Here is an 18,479-nt window from a genome sequence, read left to right as displayed (position 1 = left end):
TACCTTGATATAGACTTCACGGAATTGTGCATCTTCTAGCCCAGAAACATGAGAAACACGACGCGTCCAACTTATCCCAGCCAACTTGTCACATTAAATGAATGAGTTTCTCTATGCAAGCAGCATTTTATCTTCTCTCGTCTTAACTAATGACTTTCTCCCCCTCTCTCTTTTTTCTCTCTTTCTCTGGCTGGGGAGGGATGTCCAGCTGTCTGCCCTGTGTTCCTCCATTGTCTGGCAGCTCTGAGTGTCTGCTGAGTTTATCTTCCTTCCACCTATGTTGTCTTGAAGGGGAATCTGTCTGCATCCCAAATGGCACCTGCTACTTTTGACGTAGGGCTCTGGTCAAAAGTAGTGCCCTATATAGGGAATAGGGTGCCATTTGGGATGCGGCCTTTTTGGCGGTTTTCCAGGGCTGTTTTCTCTACCTGGCTGACAGCCAGTTAATTAGTCCTTATGGTGTTGTTGGTCCTGGGTTTGACTGGAGCCAGATGGGGGTCCGACCTGCTCTTTCTCAACCACAGCTAGAGGAAAGAGAAGCCATGCCAGCACCACCAGCTCAGCAGAAGCCCTTATTCAGAGTCAGACATGGCATGCGTGTTACTTCTAATGACCCTAGCATGGATGCAGGCGCACACACACACACACACACACACACACACACACACACACACACACACACACACACACACACACACACACACACACACAAATACAAATACAACCCCTCTGAAGAGTGGATGACACTGACAAGCCATCCAGACACTGCGCTCTCTTTCTCTACTTCGCAGGTCTATCAACATTCACTCAAGCCCCTGTCTCTCTGCTGTCATAGAAACGAATGGGTACCCTCTCCTCTTCCACGCTCCGGTCAGCTTTAACAAGACTAGGGATGGATGGATGAGTGGAGATGTGGCACTAGCTGCTGTCTACATAAACATCTATTGTTAGAGCAGGCAGTAAAACAACAGCAGTCTAATGAGAGCTGTCACAGATGGTGTAGTGGGGACACACTCACTGATGGCTTGGATGTTGATTGGTACGCTTGGATTGGTGACACTTTTTTTTTTATGTATCTGGGTCTGTGTGACACACTCCTCTGAGACACACTCCCGCGGTGCCTCACTCTGTTTGTCTGTGTCTGTGAGTGTTTGAGTAGGCCATATTGTGTGGCTATACGATAGTCCCTCAGACTGATTCAGACAGTCCATTGTGGAGTCATATCCCGTCTCCTCTTCCCCTGGAGACTGCCAGTCATTAACACCGCACCAGCCAGGTCATTCTGGCCCACGCTCATGTCTGGATCTCTTTCCTAATGCAATCATCGATACCAGGGGAGGGAATCACAAACGCTCGGAGCACCGCAGATGGACTATGTGATGAGAGGGAGAGGGATGGAGGGAGAGAGAAGCCATTCATGATATTTAAATGAACCTGCTGATAGGCAGTGATATGGTCCCACTAGGGGCCTGCTAGTGGTCTGAAGCAACCGGATCAGCGGCCTTGCAGCTGTGTGTGTGTTAGGGGGCTCAGGGACCTGTATGCGCTGGGGCGGCTGGTAATTGGAGGATGAGGTTTCAACAATGTAGTGTTAATTAGAGATTGGAGTGTGTGAGTGATGTGACTCCCATGCTTAATGCATAGGAATCTGTAAGTCGCCTTGTTGGCTTGCTGAATTAACAGGCTAGCTAGCTAACGGTCCATGTAATGCTATAGCTGTAGCAGCGAAGTTGGAGTTGGCTTGCTGTTCCAGCATTACAAGACTCTCTCTCTGCTTATCTGAGGGCTGTGAAAGTCACCTAACGGGATTAGCTGGCCGTTGGCAGCAGGATGGGACAAACACGGCAGGGGATGGTGTGTGTGTCCTCTGTCTGACAGTCACTCTCCTCCCTATCCTTTCAGCATGGGAGCATCTGAGTTTAGTTCTGTTATGCTGCAGTTGGTTAAATGCACATTCTGTAGATTTTTCTGAATTTGTATATACGCAGTATGTATAATAAGCATGCTATGTACATATTCAAATAATATGGCTTGTGGTCAACTGTTCTGCAGCCGGATGATGATGCATATTAAAATACTAGCGGTTACTGTAAACAACAATCATTTCTAATAATTTTAACAGCATCTATAATTTTGTTTCTAGACAGCAACACAAGTCCTAAGTTTATTATGTAAGGGATAAACGCCGATGTTCTGTACATTACCTTGGAAATAATGGACGACTCAGCAGGACAAGGCGGAGGTAATGTACAGGGCGGAGGGACTTATCCTGTTTATACCACAGTTACCAGAGAAAACAATACTAAAGCAGACATTTACTGCTCGAAGAAAAAAAGAGATGCAGTCGTTAGTTCCAATTGTTCTATTTAACCTCTTGGGGCTAGGTGGGACGCTAGCGTGCCACCCGTGGTGCACTCCATCAACAGCAGGTGCATTTCAAGAGCGGCAAATTTGAATCCAAATAAATGTCAAAATTCAAATTTTTCAAAAATACAACTATTTTACACCATTTGAAAGATAAACATCTCCTTAATCTAACCACGTTTTATGATTTCAAAAAGGTTTTACGGCGAAAGCATAAATTTTGAGTATGTTAGGACAGTACATTTACAAGAGTTGTGTGTAATGTTTTGTCAAGTCAAAGACAGGGTCACCAAAACCATAAAACCAGCTAAAATGATGCACTAACCTTTTACAATCTCCATCAGATGACACTCCTAGGACATTATGTTAGACAATGCATGCATTTTTAGTTCTATCAAGTTCATATTTATATCCAAAAACAGCGTTTTACTATGGCATTGATGTTGAGGAAATCGTTTCCCTCCAATAACCGGCAGTCAAGTCAGCGTCACAAATTAAATAATTAAAATTAGAAAACATTGGTAAAATATTATATTGTCATTTAAAGAATTATAGATTTACATCTCTTGAACTCAATCAACTTGCCAGATTTAAAAATAACCTTACTGGGAAATCACACTTTGCAATAATCTGAGCACTGCGCCCAGAAAAATACGCGTTGCGATACAGACTAGACGTCATGTTGGGGAGATCTAAAATCGAAAATACTATGTAAATAATCCATTACCTTTGATTCTCTTCATCAGATGTCACTTCCAGGTATCACAGGTCCATAACGAATGTAGTTTTGTTCAAAAAAGCTCATCATTTATGTCCAAAAATCTCCGTCTCGTTAGCACATGATGTAAGCCAGCCGGACTTCTCGTCATGAACGAGGGGAAAAAATATATTTCCGTTCGTTCAAACATGTCAAACGTTGTATAGCATAAATCATTAGGGCCTTTTTTAACCAGAACATGAATAATATTCAAGGTGGACGAATGCATACTCTTTTATAACGTATTGGAACGAGGGTACCCAACATGAACTCGCGCGCCAGGTGTCTAATGGGACATCATCGTTCCATGGCTCTTGTTCGGTCAGATCTCCCTCCAGAAGACTCAAAACACTTTGTAAAGGCTGGTGACATCTAGTGGAAGCAATAGGAAGTGCCAAAATATTCCTAAGCCCCTGTGTTTTTCAATGGGATAGGTTTAAAGTCAATACAACACATCAGGTATCCACTTCCTGTCAGAAAATGTCTCAGGGTTTTGGCTGCCAAATGAGTTCTGTTATACTCACAGACACCATTCAAACAGTTTTAGAAACTTTAGAGTGTTTTCTATCCATATATAATAAGTATATGCATATTCTAGTTACTGGGTAGGATTAGTAACCAGATTAAATCGGGTACATTTTTTTTATCCAGACGTGCAAATGCTGCCCCCTAGACCCAACAGGTTAAGGACGCTACGCAGTTGTTTATTCTGTATGTTCCGTTGCCATGCTCTCTGACAACTTCTTATTTAAAAAAATAACAATATATATATATTTTTATTTATTTTAAATAAAGTTGTCAGCGAGCATGGCAACGGAACATACATATATTTAACCTTTATTTAACCAGGTAGGCTAGTTGAGAACAAGTTCTCATTTACAATTGCGACCTGGCCAAGATAAAGCAAAGCAGTTCGACAACATACAACAACACAGAGGTACACATGGAATAAACGCATACATTCAATAATACAGTAGAAAAAAGTCTATATACAGTGTGTGCAAATGAGGTAAGATAAGGGAGGTAAGGTAATAAATAGGCCATAGTGGGGAGGTAATTACGATATAGCAATTAAACACTGGAGTGATAGATGTGCAGAAGATGAAAGTGCAAGTAGAGATACTGGGGTGCCAAGGAGCAAAATATATAAATAAATACAGTATGGGGATGAGGTAGTTGGATGGGCTATTTACAGATGGGCTATGTACAGGTGCAGTGATCTGTGAGCTGCTCTGACAGCTGTTGCCTGAAGTTAGTGAGGGAGATATGAGTCACCAGCTTCAGTGATTTTTGCATTTCGTTCCAGTCATTGGCAGCAGAGAACTGGAAGGAAAGGCGGCCAAAGGAGGCTTTAGGGGTGACCAGTGAAATATACCTGCTGGAGCGCATGCTGTGGATGGGTGCTGCTATGGTGACCAGTGAACTGAGATAAGGCGGGACTTGACCTAGCAAAGACTTATAGATGACCTGGAGCCAGTGGGTTTGGCGCCGAGTATGAAGCGAGGGCCACCCAACGAGAGCGTACAGGTCACAGTGGTGGGTAATATATGGGGCTTTGGTGACAAAATGGATGGCACTGTGATAGACTGCATCGAATTTGTTGAGTAGAGTTTTGGAGGCTATTTTGTAAATGATATCGCCGAAGTCGAGGATTGGTAGGATAGTCAGTTTTACGAGGGTATGTTTGGCAGCATGAGTGAAGGATGCTTTGTTGCGAAATAGGAAGCCAATTTAATTTTGGATTGGAGATGCTTAATGTGAGTGTGGAAGGAGAGTTTACAGTCTAACCAGACACCTAGGTGTTTATAGTTGTCCACATATTCTAAGTCAGAACCGTCCATAGTAGTGATGCTGGACGGGCGGGCAGGTGCAGGCAGCAATTGGTTGAAGAGCATGCATTTAGTTTTACTTGCATTTAAGAGCAGTTGGAGGCCACGGAAGGAGAGTTGTATGGCATTGAAGCTCATCTGGAGGTTAGTTAGCACAGTGTCCAAAGAAGGGCCAGAAGTATACAGAATGGTGTCGTCTGCGTAGAGGTGGATCAGAGAATCACCAGCAGCAAGAGCGACATCATTGATGTTTACAGATAAGAGAGTCGGCCCGAGAATTGAACCCTGTGGCACCCCCATAGAGACTGCCACAAGCAATCCCTTGCTTGCTATCTAGCCAACTCATTGCGGCTAACACAGTCACAACCTCTGCAGCCAGAATAACAGCAAATTAGCTGCATTTGTGTTTGTTTAAGCTGTATTCTATTGACATTCATATGGTTACTTCCATAACAATGAGCTGATGATGCCCAATTTTGCTTGGCAAAGTGCTTTCTCGTCAGGACACTTAACACTGTTCATAATGAGGAGATCACATTGCATATCAAACACTAGGCTAGAAGCTAGCTAAATAGTTTGTTGCTAGCAAACCTGGCGATATGACAGCCAAATATTTAAAAAAATCAGTTGCTGAAAACAGCTGGTCAAACTAGACATTTCATGTGGGAGGATTTGACAGCATAACGCCACTTGCGTCATGAGATTCATGTTCATCACTCACCACGTTAGGTTATTTTCCCCCAAAATGTGGCTGCAAAAACAAATAAATTGCTAGCTAAGTTTTTCAACGTTGGACCTGCGTTTACAATGTATCCTGTTTCGGTTTCTGTGCGGTTTAGCTTTCTGTAACTTTGAAGCAAGTACAGTCTTCATATGTAGGTGTATTTTGCGATGTTTGCCATTTCACTGCTTTTCTTCCATGATCTAGAAAGTTTTTATGAATTTCCCCTTCATACTACACAATTACAATAACGTCCAACATTGCAGTGTATCCCCAATGTTATTGCAAAGCACTTTTCTTTGTTCATTCTAATCTACACTTACTCACTTTCCTTTCTGTTGGTTGACAGTCCGAGAACTGAGTTAGTATCTCTCCTGAAGAATTTGCAAAATTCTATGAATTTTTAATCTAGTTTCATAGAAAGGAAGCATCATTTTCTTGCGTTGTCCGATATAGAATTGAAGCATATTTTGTCTGTGTTGCCAGATATGTTGGGTACAATCTCGTCATGGCGCTATGGAATTAATTCATCTTTTTTTCCCCTTCTTTTTATTTATTTTTTCTTCTCCTTCTCCTCCTTCTCCTCTTCTTATTTTGCCCCAGGGCTCGCACTCTCTGTGAATATGGAGGAGCTTACCTCTGGGTTACCTCTTGTTGTACTCCTGTAGACTAGTACTCTACATCTGCTTGTACTGTAGTACACTACTAGCGCACTACATCTGCTTGTACTGTAGTACGCTACATCTGCATGTACACTACTCTCGTGTGGGAGACCAGATCAAGTAGCTAGCTTGTTGTTTTAGCCAACTTTCCTCCTCTGTTATGTTTACTGTCATCCCCAACATGTATTTTATTCATAGCGTGACAATGAATAACCTCTCTTCCCCTCTTTCCTCTTCTCTCCTCTTTTCTCCTCCTCCAGTGAAAGGTTCTTTGTCAGACTGAATAAGAACGGACTGCCCAAGTCGCCAGAGAAGACAGAGAGACAATGCACCCTCTTTGTGGTGAGTACTGAACTTCACTGTGTCTTCTATGCACTCTAGGGGGTTATAGAAGTAGTAGTAGTATGGCACATGACACTTTGTCTGTTATTGAGTTGAGGATTCTACCATGACCGTTTGATTAAAAATGTATGTGTTTTTCTCTCTTCAGGATTTGGGGAGCAGCGATCTCAGAAAAGACGTCTACATTGTTGTTCACATAATGAGAATTGGTAAGATTCCAGTGCCCACCCCCCCTTAGTTAGTCACACATTACATTTATAGTGCATACATAAAAAAATAAATGAACACAGCTCTAACACAGTAATAACATAGTATTATAGTAATGCAGTAATTATAATATAGTGGTAACACTGTCTAATATAGTAACTACAGAGCGCTGATATACAGCCATTGACTGTGTTGTCGTTGTGTTGGTTGCAGGGCGGATGGGTGCTGGGGAGAAGAAGAATCTGTGTAGTGTCCAGTACAGACGGCCCTTCGGCTGTGCTGTGGTCAGTATCGCAGACCTCCTCACGGCAGACTCTAAAGACGACCACCTACTGAAGGTTTACGCGTGAGTCACCTTCCATCAAATCGAAAGTGCATTTTACACAGATGCCATAACTCACAATGCACTTCAGTACCCTCTCACAGACAATGAAATAATGATGGAGACAATACTGGCTGAGGTAGTGCAAAATGCACAGAGTATGCAGATACACTGTTCAGCTTTCACAGTGGACGGATTGTGGTGAAACAGTGTTGACCAGTTTTCACACACTCACACACACACACACACACACACACACACACACACACGGGTACTATTAAAGCACTCTGATGCATGCCGAGGGGGATTGAAATGGCCATTATGGACACAGTAACGGTTTGACCTACATACAGTAGGGGCTGAAATGGGTGGACAATATGCCTATAGTATTTAGCCCAGAGAAGTGACCCTTCTCTACCCTTGTGTTTCATTGGATTTATATTAGAAAGTTCAAGAATGTTATTGGGCTAATGTTATCTTGTTGACCCAAATCATGCATGACACACCATGCTTGGCCTTTGTGTTCCAGATGTACCACGGAAAGCGAGTGGTATCAAATCCACGAGAACATCATCAGGAAGGTCAACTCCAGATACAACCTATCAGGTTCCAACACGGGTAAGGAACAACCTCCCTTTGTATTTCTCACCTCTAGTGAAAACATTATACCTCAACATTTCTGCAAACTGAAAGTACATGAGATGCGATGGATGGGAGTTTAATGGCAAGCCGATTAGCTCTCTGCTGTAGAGTTCCCCTGTAGCTGGGCTTGTACCTCGGTGCTCCGCAGGAAGCCTGCACAGCTCAATATGCATTGAACTGATATAAATAGCAATCCCCTCCATATGAAACTGACTGTCTGCGGTTCTCTCTAGCAACAGGTTGATGGATATGAGGAGAACATTAGGTTTTGGCTGTGAGAGGAAATGGTAAATCGGATGGAAAGAATGTGGATGGAAGAGTCTAGAGCATATGTATGAATCTCTTCTCAAATAGGCCTAAATTATATATATTGTGTGTGTGTGTATATTTGTCTGTGCGTACATGGGTACGTGCGTGTGCATCGACAACGGCTAATTTCAATAACTACCTTGCCCTGTTCTTATATAGCTTGTTTACAACAATAAGATTAGTCGCTAACTGGCCTGTGTTCTCTCAACATAGAAAACACTGGGAAGGTTTATAGGATTTGGATCACCACAAACAGAGTCTATCTCAGAGACAGATCTGCAAGTCTGCTCTTATTTCTGCCTCAGCGCCTCGAAAGACCAGCGGTAATTGCACAACTCAGGGGAATTTGAATAATCTGGCAGTGGCGGGAGCAGCAGCAACACAGTAATTACGATGACTGACACAAAGTCATTTAGCGTACTGCGCTATCCACAGCGAATTTACATGACATCTGCATCTGAGAGTTAATAACAATAACGATAGTTAGTCGACCAAGAGTTATCTGTTCTGACATTTTTAAATGTGTATTTTTCCATATATAGACACATTGTGTGTTTTATTCAAGTCAACTATATGCATTGAGCTTGTCTGATGCTTTAAGCAAAATGTTTGATGAAAAAATTAAGACACACAAATGACTAGGGGGAGTCTGACCGCAATTGATTTGATTGTGCCGTGCCCTGCTCAGACGTACTGCACTGTGTTAAAAAAAAAAAGACAGCGAGTGACTATGTGACTAGCACCCGTTGTCTCTCTCCCTGCTGCAGCGACCACCACAGAACATCAACAGTGTGTATCGCGCTGTCCGTGTTGCTGAAGCTGCAACATAGCCATTTCTGACTGAAAGTTGTGTTACCGAAATCCCTAATTTTGTTTATGAAAAACATTCCCTTTTCCCTCAACCCTTGCATAATTTACATGACACATATATGCATCGCATGCACGTGACCAATAGGGCCTGACCTATAGCTGATCATAATCACATCAATAAGTTGGTTATAACAAACTCTGAACACCGTAACACGTGACAGCAAAATGAATGCAGTGGTTGTGACAAATAAACTCGAAACGAGGGAATGTTTGGAATAAACGTGACTAGTTGTGGAAAATACTGGAGATAAAGAAAAAGAAGTGAAGAAGCAAGCGCTGCGTGCAGAATGTGTGTGCCAAGCTGGTGCTTTTAGATTACAATATATTTTTTGGGACCGTTTGGAACAATGTAAACAACACTAAATAAATTATAAGTGTCCCGTAGAGTCTGTTGTAATGTTAAAAAAATATATATATATTGTAAAGCTTTAATTACAGCAAAGACTAAAACCTGTCCCATTTATTTGTGAATGCAATTTCTGAAATGCAACGTTTGGCCTATTTATTGTTTACGCTAATTATTCAATGGTCGCTTTATTTTATTTCATAACTAAAATGCTTGATTGCATTTCAAATCATGAATGACTCGTATGCTGTGTGATGACATGAACAAACAAATGACTGGTTGATACAGTAAGTTACGGTGTTAAGACTAAACAGGACGCGCTCTTAGGTCTACAGCTCAATGGGGGTTGTACCAGGCTGCTATGCTAAGCCTACTAATGATAATGACATGACTTATTATAATAATGATGATCTTAATAATAATAGTAATAATAACAATAAGAAGGAGATCAAGGAAAAAGGAGGATTATTATTATAAATATAATGTTTCGGACAATTTGTAACAGTGCAAACAACAGTAAGTAAAGGATAGGTAATACCAGAGAGGCTGTTCTAATGACAAAAAGTGTAAAGCCTCTAAAGAAAAGAAAAGCCTCTAAAGAATTAAAAACAGACGCATTTGTGAAATTGATTATTCGACAGGTGGTTGCGCGAGGCTTGGTGCTTACGGAATCAGTAGACTATTAAACAAACACTCAAACAGGCAACATAAACGGTATATGTCTTATTTCTGTAGATGTATATGGGTGATTTATAAAGCCAGGTACATTTAACAGTTAGGCTATTGATTATAGTCCTAATTAAGTTGGGGTTTACTCGATCCTCAGTTTTCTTAGACAATTAAGGCAAGGGTTGTTTTCTCGTCTCCTAACTCCGCTGCTGCCTCCTCCGCATTGTTCTCAACACCAATATGCTGGTTAACTTTACTGTTATGCACATAGCAACATGATCTATGGAAATGCGCCAATTCAACAGCGCTCTGATGTGTTTCAGAACCCCGGACAGCGACCACTACCCAACGTGGGAAAAAGCACACTTACTGCAATTTCTATTTGTTTTGCGCCATTGTTCTTACATAATAATACCATATAGAATTTCAGTACCATGTCTTAGACTGATGGACTGTGTCATCCCAACGGCCTCCACAATCGATTAGTCCACTCACAGGTTCCAATCAGACAGGTGTCTTGTGCGCCATGATATTTGTTTTTGCTACTGCTCAACTAATGAAATTTTGGTCGACCAACAGCCTATCTACCAAACAATCGACCAGTCGACTAAATGGGGTCAGCCCTACTAGCTAGCAATCGCAATATCCAGCACCGGCGCCAGCTAAAATCCCAAATGAAAGATTGGCTTTGGAATAAATTAAGATGTTATTTGCTCTGTTTAATTGATAAGCGAGAAATTGGAATGAATTCCCAGACAAGTGAACTAGGGATTGACGCTAAGTAGGATAACATTATCCTTACAGAATAACTTCTATAAGATGATGTTATAACCCATATCAGTTGCATATTGTAGTAGTATCTAGTAGTCTGTTATGTTGTTGATATCAGATAAGACATGCATATTAGATGTTAACTAAGAGGATGGGGATTCAGAATGCTTTTAAGATAAGTGTCGCTGTTTCGATGTTGCAGAAGAGTTTAGGAGGTTTAGAACTTGAGGGTATTTGTGGCCGTTTCCATGCAGGATGATATAGTCCAATAGCACTTCAGTGCACTTATGACACTGTATGCTTCAATACATCACCAAAGGGGAAGGGGAAAGAGGATACCTAGTCAGTTGCACAACTGAATGCATTCAACTGAAATGTGTCTTCCGCATTTAACCCCCCTGCATCAGAGGTGCAGGGGGATGGGCTGCCTTAATCAACGTCCATGGCCCGGGGAGCAGTTGTTGTTGGGGGCTGCCTTGCTCAAGGGCGGAGCGGCAGATTTTCCCATCTTGCCGGCTCGGGAATCGACCCAGCAACCTTTTTGGTTACTGGCCCAACGCTCTTAACTGCTAGGCCCACTTTACATGCTGTTTCTACACTGAGTGCTGCTCTTTCCATGACACAGACTGTCCAGGTGAATCCAGGTAAAAGTGTTCTTATTTGTGGAGTGCCATTGGTACAGCGATGAAACAGAAAGCATATGGATTGGAACAGGGTAGTAGCTTCTTCTTTTATATATATGGACAAAATAAAACAACAATAACCCAACCACCAACACACATGTTCAAAAGAGACGAGGTCAAATGATGAAAAAGTAGCCTAAGCATTATTATTAGCGCCAAGTGGCCTTGATAAATAGTGACAGCAGTGAAAAATAGTCAATTATTGTCAGCTCGTGTTTGTGTGCATCTTCACGCAGCAGCTTCGTTGGATTTAATCGAGCTGTTATTCCTTGTTCTAACAGTTGACACCAATATTTTGTTGGGAAACGTGTTCTTAATGTTTTGTACACTCAGTGGATACTGTTAGTTTAGCTCATCTAACCCACAGCTACATCTCTGTTAAACTGAATGAGAGAGTAAGAGCTACAGACATGGGACCTTTGCATATGGTCTTTTAGAGGTTGACCTGATGTTGAAGCCACTAAGAGAGATCGTGCTGGGTGTGGTGAACAGGGTCATCGTGTTCCATACACTGCGTGTCTGTGTAGATGCGTACGTACCACACCACACCATTGAACACACTGTCCCTGTTCACCTCTGTAGTGGAACTATATTAAGTTGCACATTATTTCTGACCCTGGCCTGTTAAGTTGTGTTTATCGGTGGCTCCGGCGCTTTCCGTCGAATACCTTCCAGATTGTATCATCGATCATACTGAGCGCTGGATCAGGCTTTCCGTTTCTGTTTCACAGCCGCTGAAAAATGAAACGGGACATTTCAAAATGCGTTACAGTAAAGCCGTGTGCGTTTCATCTGAATGATGAATGCAATACGGATTTGATACAGCACTTGATGATGAATAATGTCAAACCAGTTCGCTTCATTGAGGAGAGGGGGCACATTCATTAATTATGACTCTGCATAAAACTTTGACATAATTGCAGTGCATATGAAGTAGTTCCATGGAAACCCGGCATGTGAAAATATTTTCTAGTAACAGCATGTTATGCATAAAAGCAGATTAGGCATTCTGAAGAGATAGAAATGTTGACTTCTGCAGAACAAACTCCATTACATTTCACTTGGATTTTTCCCGTCTAATTCTGTGTATTTAAAGCCATCCACCATTCCTACTGTACAGTATGTATCCGCTTCATTTCAATATCGCCTCCAGCCCCTTACCCGTTCTGCTGCACCGCAGCAGACCACTATACTACCGCACGATAAGGCAGTCAGTTGAGCCACTCGGCCTTGCAGCCAGGTGACTCCGCTCATCTTCTCTCTTCTCCGCAGGTTCTGCGCGTATAGATCATTGATGCAGGAGACGGTGGAATACCTTGCATAATTAAAGGCCTTAAATTCATTAGTCTGGTTGTCAGGGGAACAATTAAAATGTGTGGTGGTGTGCAGTGCAGTGCTGTGCTGCGTAGCGGGGCTCGCTGTGTAAAGCTTCCAACTACTAACCAAAACCAGCCATGGACCTGGCTCTCAGCCAGAGAGATATTAGCTAGCTGCTAGCCAATTAACAAGGGAGAGGCAAATTAAAAAAATATGATCAAATCTGGAGCAGAGGAATGTGGGAAATTATATTGGTTTGAATAATCATAGAGCGAGAGGATAAGAGAGAGAATATGGAGAGAGAGAATAAGCAGGAATAGAGAGATGGCGAGAATATGGCGAGCGAGAGGGTACGGAGTCAGCAAAAGTGACAGAATGATGCTCCACAACTGACAGAATGATGCTCCACAACGGACAGAAACAACACAAGGCTGTGTGTTGTTGCTGAACAGGAGAAATGTTCCATACTGTTGCTCCCTGTGCTCCTTGTGTTAAGTTGATGAAGAGCCAGTGAGGAGGACAGAGGGGAGAGTTTGTCAAAGCGATGACAGGCAGGCTGGCAGCACTGAGTACACTGTGTGTTACTGTGTAGAATAGTAATGAAGCAGGGGTTGCCTAATTGTGGCCCTGGAGTGACTGTGAGGCGTGCTGTGCCATGGGCTTGATCCACATGAAAAGGAGGGCAAGGCGGACATGCCCCAAGCACTTTGGAATCTCCCCCCAAACTTAATGGGTTTTTCTTCTTTCGTTATTGATCAAGCCTGGACTGTGCCATGTAAAAACATAACGTTACTGTGGAAGGAATTCAGTGTTGTTTCAAGACCGCTGTCTCTAGTTTTCCTGTGGTTTGAGCTATGACAGGCGAATCTGTTTGAGGTATGTGTGTGTGTGTGTGTGTGTGTGTGTGTGGATATTGTAGTTTGGGGGAATGAAACCCTTGCCATCTTGGGCCACAAAGTACTGTAGCTTCTCATTTGAACAGGCCCGGCCAAATATGTCACCGTTTCCAAATTCGAGAACATAGTGACCTGAAACCTTCTAGAATGACAGGGATAATGGTCTGGTTGACCAAAAGCCTCTTTCACTTCCCTGAAAACCAGAGCAATATCTAGCATGGCATCAAGGAGATATGGAACAATATGAACATGAAAAATACTGGAAATAGAAGCACGGTTTTTATTCCAAGGCCATAGTCTGACATTTTCAATTATTTGCATGCTATCCAATATATTAGATGCAGACGACACCAATGCTTTCTCTTTTTATTTCTTCTTAAAGCATACCGCAGTCTGACTCACTGTGTGTGTGTGTGTGTGTGTGTGTGCACGTGAGTCATATCTTACTACATGTCAAGTTTTCAAGACGCATAACTTTAATTCTAAACACTTGCGTGGGCTTCTTCTGTTCCCAGGCCTGGCTGTATCTCTCCAGTTGCTGCACGGTGACATTGAACAGCTGAGGAGAGAGTACATGGTGTTGTTCACCAGAGGAGTGTCCATCACCAAGAAACTGGGCTTCTCTGACATCATCATGCCAGGTATGAAACCGCCCACACAGCCAGCCTCTTCTTTGGTCAAAACAGAACGACGTCTGTACTGCACTGGTTTTTCAGGTAAGTCTACACTCGTGTCCAGGTACACCACCGCGTTCACGAAAATGGTTCGCTCCTACAGACAGTCACATGGCCGTAGCTTGCTATATAAAACAGGCATTCAGTTACTGTTCGATTGAATGTTAGAATGGGAAAAACAAGTGACCGAAGCTACTTTGAGCGAGGTGTGATCGTCGGTGCCAGGCGCGCCGGTTCCAGTATCTCAGAAACCACCGGCCTACTGGGATTTCCACGCACGACAGTGTCTAGGGTTTACCGAGAATGGTGCGACAAACAAAAACCATCCAGTCAGCGGCAGTCCTGTGGGCCAAAACTGCTCGTTGATGAGAGAGGTCAAAGGAGAATGGTAAGAATCGTGCAAGCTAACAGGAAGGCAGCAGTGGTGTGCAGAACGACATCTCAGAACGCACAACTTTTCCTGGCACACGTTAGGTCCCTTGATAACAATTGAGCAACGATTGAACGCCAGGCAAAGTGGGGTTTGTTCTGAAGGAAAAGGGAGGGTTCAACCCGATACTAGATTACCTTATAAACTGTCTGGTGACTGTAAATTGGCATGAATGACTGTACACAGTAAAGTGTACAGTAAAATGTACTTGCGAAACAAACATAAAGCCATTGTTTGAATTAAGAAAAAAATTCATGTGCGCATTCATTCATAGAAAGAGAACCACAAAAAGAGGAAGCGTTCGCTTTGTGTCCCCTAGTGTTTTGCCTTCTACAGTAACTCAACATTTATATATCTCTTTGTCAGAGAGTCTTATCCCACTTTCAGTGTGCCCCTGGGCTAGTGATTTTAGTCTGTGTATGCTCCTGTAGGCAGAGGATTATAGTCAGGCTGCGCTGCTCTCTCTGTCAGCCTCCAGGCTGTGTGTATGCGAGTCAATCTCTCTGGGTTACCATGGTGATGCCTATTAGCCAGTTGAGTTGGACCCTGAACACCATTAGATAGAGGAGAGCTATTTGCGCACACACACACACACACACACACACACACACACAGGCTGAATGAAGATGACTTCCTCTCGTTTCTATTCTGCGGCTAACCATTCTCTGAAGCGGATACGGACCCGTCTTCTCTCGGGCAGATGTTGCCTTGCTACGTTGTGCTACTTCTCCAAAAACCCTATTTTTAAAATGTCTACCACTACCACTCGGCTATTTCCTGCCCAAGACTTCCCTTCTAATTTCTGCACCAGTCAAAGGCTGCCTTGAGTGTATACATGTGTCCTTTCCTGTAATTATTCTCTAGGTGGTGAAGTTACACAGACCTCCTCAGGAGACTGTTTTCATATGAGGCAGCTACTAGCTACACATGTATGTATGTATGTATGTATGTATGTATGTATGTATGTATGTATGTATGTATGTATGTATGTATGTATGTATGTATGTATGTGTGTGTGTGTGTGTGTGTGTGTGTGTGTGTGTGTGTATATATATGTGTGTACACTTGTCTCAGTACAGCTCTAACACTTCTCACTGGCTCAGATAGTTCAGTTATCTATGTACAGAAACAAAATACTAATACTTCTCACTGGCTCAGAATGTAAGTGAGAATGGAATTAAGAGCGTCTGGTGAGGTGATGGAATAGCACATTGTGTTATCACTAGACGACTGTGTGTGTTTGTGTAGCCACATGGTATCGATGTCACCCGTCTTGAGTCATACTGCAGGAAGCACCTGCCATCTTTAATGGTATAGTTGCTTAGCCGTAATGTCGTACTGTGACTGTACGTCCGTTCTACTTCCTAAGCCCCACATACGCCGGAAAGTGCAACAGAAACGTGTCTGAAAGTGCAGGCGCAAGTGAAAACCATGCCTTTGTAAAAACACATTGATTCATTTTTCATATTTTACATGTTATTGTAAGCTTATGAAGTATGCAGGGAGGGTGCTACTGTACAGTCCAGTGTGACTCAGCTATACGCCTTTTGCCAGCCTTTGGGAAGTTGTTTTTGTGGAATGTTCAGATTCAGAACCCTCAGACCCGTCTGCCCTGAAAACAGATCTGTGCCCTGTGCCAACCCTGTGTCAGTCCCTGTCACTTCCTTGTCTGTCAATGGGGTGAGGAGGTCACCCTATCCTTGCTGACAGTGTGATGTGTCAATGCATTGTTCTCCTCTTTGCTGATAGATATGAACAGACTTTTCTCCCTAACTTATTTAACTCTGTACTGACATATAACTCTAACATTTATGTGTATTACATAAAATGTAAATGACCACTGAACAGCAAGAAAAATTGCAGGTTGGCTTTACGTGTATTTATACTAGCATACATGACAGCGAACTTCTTTCACATTTACATTTGTCATTTAGCTGACGCTCTTATCCAGAGTGACTTACAGTTTGTGAATTCGTCTTAAGATAGCTAGGTGGGACAGGCACAGGAAGTACATTTTTCCTCAATAAGTGCAAGTGCTGATTAAGGTTATATTTTGGGGGGTCGTGGCGACGAGGAGGATTATTTAAAAAACTGTTTGAAGAGGTATGGTTTCAGATGTTTTCGGGAAGATGGGCAGGGACTCTTCTGTCCTAGCTTCAGGGGGAAGCTGGTTCCGCCATTGGGGTGCCAGGACAGAGAAGAGCTTGGACTGGGCTGAGAGGGACCTGCCCTCCCGTAGGGGTGGGAGGTCCAAGAGACCTGAGGTGGCGGAGTGCTCGGGTTGGGGTGTAGGGTTTGAGCATAGCCTGAAGGTAGGGAGGGGCAGTTCCTCTTGCTGTTCCGTAGATAAGCACCATGGTCTTGTAATGGATACAAGCTTCAACTGAAGAGGAGCGGGGTGACATGAGAGAACTTGGGAAGGTTGAAAACCAGGTGGGCTGCAGCATTCTGGATAAGTTGCAGGGGTTTGATGGCACACGCGGGGAGCCAAGCCAACAACGAGTTGCAGTAGTCCAGACGGGAAAGGACAAGTGCCTGGATTAGGACGTGCGCCGCTTCCTGTGTGAGGTAGGGTCATACTCTACAGATGTTGCAGAGCATGAACCTGCAGGAGCAGGTCACTGCTTTGATGTTTGCAGAGAATGACAGGGTGTTGTCCAGTTTCACGGGAAGGTTCTTTGCACTATGGAAGGGCAACACTGTCAACTGTGATGGAGAGGTCTTTGAGCGGGCAGGCCTTCCCTTCTTGCAGAGCCGAGTGACTTGGTGTATAGAGAGAAGAGGAGAGGGCTTGGAACCGAACCCTGGGGGACACCAGTAGTGAGAGTATGGAATGCAGACGCAGATCCTCTCCACGTCGCCAAGTAGGATGCAATCCAAGAGTGTGCAGTGCTTAAAACGCCAAGCCCTGAGAGGAGGATCTGATGGTTCACAGTGTCAAAGGCAGCGGGTAGATCTAGGAGAGAGAGTCAGCTTTGGCAGTGAGGAGAGCGTCCGTGACACAGAGAAGAGCAGTCTCGGTTGAGTGACCCCTATTGAAGCCTGACTGGTTGGGATCAAGAAGATTGTTTTGAGAGAAATAACAAGAAAGTTGATCAGACAGCACGCTCAAGTGTTTTGGAAATCAAATAAAAAAGGGATACAGGTCTATAGTTTTCGACGTCAGATGAGTCGAATGTTGGTTTCTTAAAGAGGGGAGCAACTCGGGCCATTTTGAAATCAGAGGGGACACAGCCAGTAGTCAGGGATGAGCTGATGAGGGAAGTGAGGAATGGGAGAAGGTCTCCAGAGATGGTCTGGAGAAGGGAGGAGTGGATGGGGTCGAGCGGGCAGGTTGTCGGGCAGCCAGACCTCACTAGTCACATGATATCATCTGGAGAGAGAGGGGAGAAAGAGTTCAAGGCATAGGGATAGTTCTGTGTGATTGAGACCAGTGGACTCAATAGGCTGAGTGAATGAGTAGTGGATGTTGTCAACCTTTTTTTCAAAGTGGTTGACAAAGTAGTCCACAGGGAGGGAGGGGATGGAGGATTAAGGAGGGAGGAAAAGGTGGAAAAGAGTTTCCTAGGGTTAGATTTCAGGCAGAAGCTTGAAATTGAAAGTGGCTTTAGCCACTTACAGAGAAATACATAGGAAAAGAAGGTAGAGATGAGGGAGTGAAAGGATGA

General features: G+C 43.4%; 1 protein-coding gene across 5 annotated transcripts in view; it reads left to right on the top strand.

Moving 5' to 3' along the window:
• The window catches only part of LOC106576073 (dedicator of cytokinesis protein 4), a 140,046-nt gene that overhangs the window by 60,290 nt on the left and 61,277 nt on the right, over window positions 1–18,479 (top strand). For all 5 annotated transcript variants that reach the window (XM_082963840.1, XM_082963839.1, XM_014152946.3 and 2 more), the window contains exons 9-13: window positions 6,594–6,675; window positions 6,824–6,884; window positions 7,096–7,228; window positions 7,734–7,822; window positions 14,223–14,348. In XM_082963840.1, coding sequence (XP_082819966.1) covers window positions 6,594–6,675; window positions 6,824–6,884; window positions 7,096–7,228; window positions 7,734–7,822; window positions 14,223–14,348 — 491 coding nt within the window. The remainder of the gene's footprint in view (window positions 1–6,593; window positions 6,676–6,823; window positions 6,885–7,095; window positions 7,229–7,733; window positions 7,823–14,222; window positions 14,349–18,479) is intronic.

The sequence above is a fragment of the Salmo salar genome, chromosome 17, assembly GCF_965601325.2.
Source record: "Salmo salar chromosome 17, fSalSal1, whole genome shotgun sequence".
In the NCBI taxonomy this organism is placed as follows: domain Eukaryota; kingdom Metazoa; phylum Chordata; class Actinopteri; order Salmoniformes; family Salmonidae; genus Salmo; species Salmo salar.
This window is presented reverse-complemented; position numbering and strand designations above follow the sequence as displayed.